The following is a 6,000-nucleotide window of genomic DNA, read 5'->3' as shown; positions in this document are numbered from 1 at the left end:
GATAATCGTCAATACTTGCACAAAAGGAAACATCTACGACTATAAAACAATAACAGTCGTATTTTTCAGGTCAGATTTCTCTAATTTTTTCCGTACACCTTATATATAATTGTGATTAAATACATTTATTCTTTGAATTAATCCAATATAATGAATTCTTCATTGCTAGTGGTTAGTAAAAAATATTAACACCAACCCTTTGTTGATAGATTAAATTATGATTTTTTTTTCTAATGTAGAGGATGATTGAAGCTCAACATAAAACAATGATGTAATAAAACCTCAGATGGCGTCAGCAAGACTCCTCAAAGTCTCCGGCCAATCTCCAACCGATGTCCTAACACCAATTACACCATTACCAGATTAGTGGGCCCCAAAGAGTTGGTTTGGAGTTTCAAAACGTAAACAAACCAAAGGACCTCACCAACCCCGGACCGGACCGGTTCCGTGGCCGGTCCAACCGCACCATCCGAATCAAAACCGCAAAACTTTCTTCCTTAAATACCCGGGTCGTCCCTCTTTTGCAATTCAGGCTTTTTATCAACCTCTTTTAAGTCTCCAACATATTCATTGATCATATTCACAAAGCCAGGAAGATTAACAGAGCAATGGCAGAGAATGGAGAGGAGCAGAAAAGCAGGCACCAGGAAGTTGGCCACAAAAGCCTTCTTCAAAGTGATGCTCTTTACCAGGTACCAACCCCATTACAATTTGTTCAGAATCTTCAAAGTTTATTTTGGAAGCTTTGTTGATTGTGGTTTCTGGGTTTGGTTCTGTTTTGTAGTATATATTGGAGACTAGTGTGTACCCAAGAGAGCCTGAATGCATGAAGGAGCTCAGAGAGTTGACTGCAAAGCACCCATGGTTTGTTTCTTTCAACTTTGATTTGATTTTCATCAACCCAGTTTGATTCATTCAATGATACAGAGATACCCATTTCTTGATTTGTGATTGATGACTGGGAAATTGAATTCAAAACAGGAACATCATGACCACCTCAGCTGATGAAGGTCAATTCTTGAACATGCTTCTCAAGCTGATCAACGCCAAGAACACCATGGAGATCGGTGTCTACACTGGATACTCCCTCTTGGCCACAGCCCTTGCTATCCCTGAAGATGGAAAGGTCCATAATTTATCCCTTGAAACCGATCAAATACACAAACAATAGTTCTTTAGAAATTATGACTTATTTTATAAATGGGTTTGTCACAGATCTTGGCCATGGACATCAACAAAGAGAACTACGAATTGGGTCTGCCAGTCATCGAAAAGGCCGGTGTTGCCCACAAGATTGACTTCAGAGAAGGCCCTGCCCTCCCCGTCCTCGACCAAATGATCGAAGATGTAAGTGAGGAGCTCATAAAAAGTTCGTTCGTGTTACTTTGTCACGATATTAATTTAGAGTAAACTTAGAGAATACATATCATCTACGGTGCATCATTGTATAGATACATCAGATAGACTAGTTCAATACACAAGTCAACTAGCTTAGTATATTGTTTGTCATTCTCTACGATCAAGCTCTTAAATTTATAATATACCATCAAAATTGTGTGGGGTTGTTAGGTATGAGTTATATCTCACTACTTTTTTATTTATTGGTATTGAGAGTGACATTCTATTGGTGCAACAGGAGAAGAACCATGGTTCCTTCGACTTCATTTTCGTTGACGCAGACAAGGACAACTACATCAACTACCACAAGAGGCTGATCGACCTGGTCAAGGTCGGGGGCCTCATCGGCTACGACAACACCCTATGGAACGGCTCCGTGGTGGCGCCACCTGATGCTCCTCTCCGCAAGTACGTCAGGTACTACAGAGACTTTGTGCTCGAGCTCAACAAGGCTCTTGCTGCAGACCCCAGAATTGAGATTTGCATGCTTCCCGTTGGTGATGGCATCACTCTCTGCCGTCGGGTTAAGTGATCAAGCCTAAAATGGGTCAATATATGATAAGAGGCAAACATGGTCTTTCCCTTTTCTTTTCTTATTTTCATGTGTATTTGTTGTAATTTGGGAGCCGAAAATGCTCATGTCTGGAGGATTGATAGGCATACCATATTGAATTGTGCTGATTTAATTTTCTGCCATAAATATACCACATGGTCGTTTTCATATCCATTTCTTGGTTATTTTGGAGTATATCACAAATGCGACCATCTCGTTTTCTAATATAGGAATGTGCAATACTCTATTAGCTTTTAAATCACATATGTGGTGATCATGATCTCCACTCCACCAACCCACCCACCCATCCACCCACCCCACCAAATTGATTTGTTTACGCTCATTGATCTGTTCATGTAAAATGACACATAATTCTCTAATTCATTTTGAGGTTGAGACTTGGTGAACCACCAGGACTTGGTATGATAAAGTGGTACACGTTTATGTAATGGCATATGCAGGAACAAATTGTGTGTGCGTATCAAAATATGTCAATGGCTACCCGACTCACACCAAGCATTAGCATAGCCTCCAAATTGCGATTCATTATATAGCGAAGAAAATAAAGAGTTATATCTTTCTCAATTTCGAAGAACATAAATTCATTTAGGAATTGAGCTTAATCATCAAAGCATCTATAGACTCTCATCATACATTCATACTTGGGAGCTAATCCACGACGTCAGCACTCATAGTTAAAGAACTATGGGGTGCAACTTTGACTAGCCCTATAGGAGCATATAATAGAGTATTAATGATATGCTGGGCAATAGTGGTCACAGAATATCACTAATAACAAATTAATTTGCGGGAAAGACCAGGTTATTGCATATACAGATCAATGATAAACTCTCTATGTGACTAAGGGCTCCCTAGCTGAATCAGATGGTGCATATTGTGCCTATAAAGAATAGGAATTTTTTTTGTTCTTTGTGAAAGAATCGAAAGAATTGAAAAGAACAAGATCAACAAGAAGGTAAATAGTATGATATTTGAGGTTAATCTATTATACACCAATGTATGTTATACATCACACATTTGACGGTTGACAGCGGATATTATTTTTCTGACCCCACTCACAAAACAATATCGACCGTCGGATGTGGAATGTGTAGCATACATTGATGTATATTAGAATTTTCCTGATATTTGTACATAGAACATAGAGAAATTTTGATATGCTACCGTAACATAACACACGTGGCAAGACCACCGGACACTCTTGGAATGTCGCAAAGCTCGCAGCTCCTCCTTGCCACTAGTCTGAACACACCATCGATCTCCCACGTAGCTTTAGTACTTAGAATCGCTCTTATTGATAATTTGTTGCCGCCCTCCAAGCATGCAGTGCAACTTTTCTTCGACCCAGGTGCTAAATCCCTTGCCAGTTGCCGCATATATAGTAGTAGTACTACTAAAAAGTCCTTTAATTTCTTGTGGAAATGCTATATATGCCTAGAACTTATAATGAGGAGGTTTAAGTCCAGCTCGAGGTGAATGGGTCAATTATAGTTCAGAAAACCATAAACTGACGGACCTGAATATAATCACCATTGATTCTTATCCATCTAATAACAGAAAATAAAAAAACTGAAACTAATCTCTACGCGCAGAAATGTGATGCATAGGCCTTGTTCCATTTGGTTTAGTGGTAGTCTCTTCTCATTAAGAGGGAACTTCTCGTTTAGCATTTCAGTAGTTTATCCAGTAAAGAAAAAAAAATTAATGCACAAGGATTTTATATTTCTTCAGCTTTTAAACGGGTGAAGAGAAATCTATCATTCAACTAGAACGTTTCTGAAAATCATCAACTACAGATTTAAGGATAGAACCATAGCTGTGGCTCAATTTTTGTCTCGGTGAAGCAACATCCCTATCAAGGAACGCAAACTGAGTATTCTTGCTCGCATATTGATATTCTCGCATGCGAAAGACAACTCTAGCATTCGAAGCCCTTGGCTTATACCTCTGGACTTCATTACATTGCTCCCGTAAATAATAGATAACCATATTTTGCAACTGTAGAGCGTTAAGTAGTATATATTGTGTCAAGGTTATTCCATTATCTCCCACAGAAGGCTGAATAGTCACCTCCTTTAGGTTATGTACAGAAAGCTCTTGCCACTTCTAGTCTAACTGATGACTACAACATTATAATTCATATCTGCTGATATTACTCGCATTCCGGCCAACCTCTATCTGCAAAGTCGCCAAGTTCGGCAATCGATTTAGAAGGTACACCAGAGCGGGGACATCGTCGTTCATTAAGCTCAAACCACGAATTCTTAAAGAACAACTATCATATGGTTCATATAGTTGTTCTGGCGTTGAACCTCCTTTGTACAAACATTGCATCGTCCCTACCGTTATATCTAGATCTTTAGCCCTTCGAATACTATGAAACAGATTAGGAACATTACCGAGGTTTTTAATCCCCTGATCTAGGTGAATCACAGCTCTTTCTAGTCTCACGAATTTGCTCGAGTTTTGATACATGATCATGTGTCCGCTCCATTTCAAAATCTTCAGATTTGGTGCTGAAAATGCAGTGCTCCTCCGTTTTTAGTGTGGCGCGGCACCCCCTAATGGATGCATGCCTCGTCAAGTTTCTCACAGGTGACATAGAGAATGTACTTGCGTGTTGAGTAATTCTTATTGTGAATAAAAGTAAACGATTTCAAAGATGAGCTTACAATGCAAGCACTCTTGATATTTATGGAAATGGAAATGTCTTCCAACCGTAGTTCCTTGATGCATTTGCAAGAACGTGAGATCCATTTGAAAGTCTCCTCATCAGATACAGCAACTCGTGTCAACTCCAGGCGTTCGAGATTAGGAAAGGAAGAGCTAGGGGGCGTTTTGATATTTATGTACCCGTTCACATGTGGATGCCTTAACGATCCGTAACTAATAGCAGGAAATTCCTAGTATGCCTTCTGGTTACTATCTATGTTCTTAAGATGAATCTCTTCAACATCACACCATACCGAATCGTCAATAACCTTGACCATCCACGAATTCAGGTCATTGGGGCAGGGGCTTTCTGGTTTGGCTTGTTCGTGAGCATGATAGCACCAAGACAATCTGAAGCATTGCAACTTATTACACCCACGTCGAATTCAGAACCTCTCGATGGATTTGAGCATTTGTTTCCGACCGCCAAATGTGGAAAAAAGACTTCCGTCAAAGGATTCATCTAAGCATAGTGACAGACATGGTGGACGTATCTTACTGTATTTTTTTTTTCAAAGAGAAACGACTCGTACGAGGGCTTTGATGGGTAGAAAGGAAAATGTGTTCCAGAACTTCATCTGGAAGATCACAAAACCTTGTAATTTGATTGCAGTTCATGACGTGCTGTGGTTCTTTTGGCTATTTTTTTCAAACCCTAAAGAGGGCGGAGGACTGACAAAAAACTCGACACTCCAAGAGAGTAGTCTTTATATAGGCTTATAGGCTGTCCCAGATAGGTACATGTGTATTAAACATATCCCAATAAGAAACAGAAACGAGATATCCCAATAAGATAAGGAAAAGAGAACAAGTTCTACCCTGTAAGTCATTGGTTTAAATCCGATAACTGAGAACAAGTCCTGTTGGCTCCTGTTACTAGGGTGAGAAAACAACCAGGGGATATCACGAATTTGAAAACTAAACAATTCAAAGGAACAAAATTTGGTTGTTTATTCAGCAATTGCTAACATCTCAGAGCACACTCCTATAGTCCTATTCCTGTGGAATGGGAATAACAATACAACAGTGTCAACAAAAACTCTCCACTATCAATAACCAATGTCAACTTAATGCATCTACCCAACTATGTAATCGTCTCTTTGGCTTTATATCAAAGCGGGAAAACACTGCAATCTCTCTACCCTAGAAACGTGGTTGATGTATGAGACAAGAATCACTACAAACTAGCTAAACAAAAGTTCCCATAATAGAAACATAGAAGAACTAATTGTCAAAACAAGCTTCTCACAACACAAACTTCAAAAATAACACGAACCTCTGCAACCCATCACAAACCTAAATCGAACCCACAAAAC

At 39.4% G+C, this 6,000-nt stretch overlaps 1 protein-coding gene across 1 annotated transcript; it reads left to right on the top strand.

The window, feature by feature from the left end:
- The first annotated feature begins 522 nt into the window (after nt 1–522).
- On the top strand, nt 523–2,123 carry LOC126785363 (caffeoyl-CoA O-methyltransferase). The gene is made up of 5 exons (XM_050511028.1): nt 523–692; nt 785–864; nt 982–1,126; nt 1,216–1,347; nt 1,637–2,123. The coding sequence occupies exons 1-5, from the start codon at nt 609–611 to the stop codon at nt 1,928–1,930; spliced, it is 735 nt and encodes a 244-aa protein (XP_050366985.1). The 5' UTR covers nt 523–608; the 3' UTR covers nt 1,931–2,123.
- Nucleotides 2,124–6,000: the final 3,877 nt, after the last annotated feature.

The sequence above is a fragment of the Argentina anserina genome, chromosome 2, assembly GCF_933775445.1.
Source record: "Argentina anserina chromosome 2, drPotAnse1.1, whole genome shotgun sequence".
NCBI classification, from domain to species: Eukaryota; Viridiplantae; Streptophyta; class Magnoliopsida; order Rosales; family Rosaceae; genus Argentina; species Argentina anserina.
This window is presented reverse-complemented; position numbering and strand designations above follow the sequence as displayed.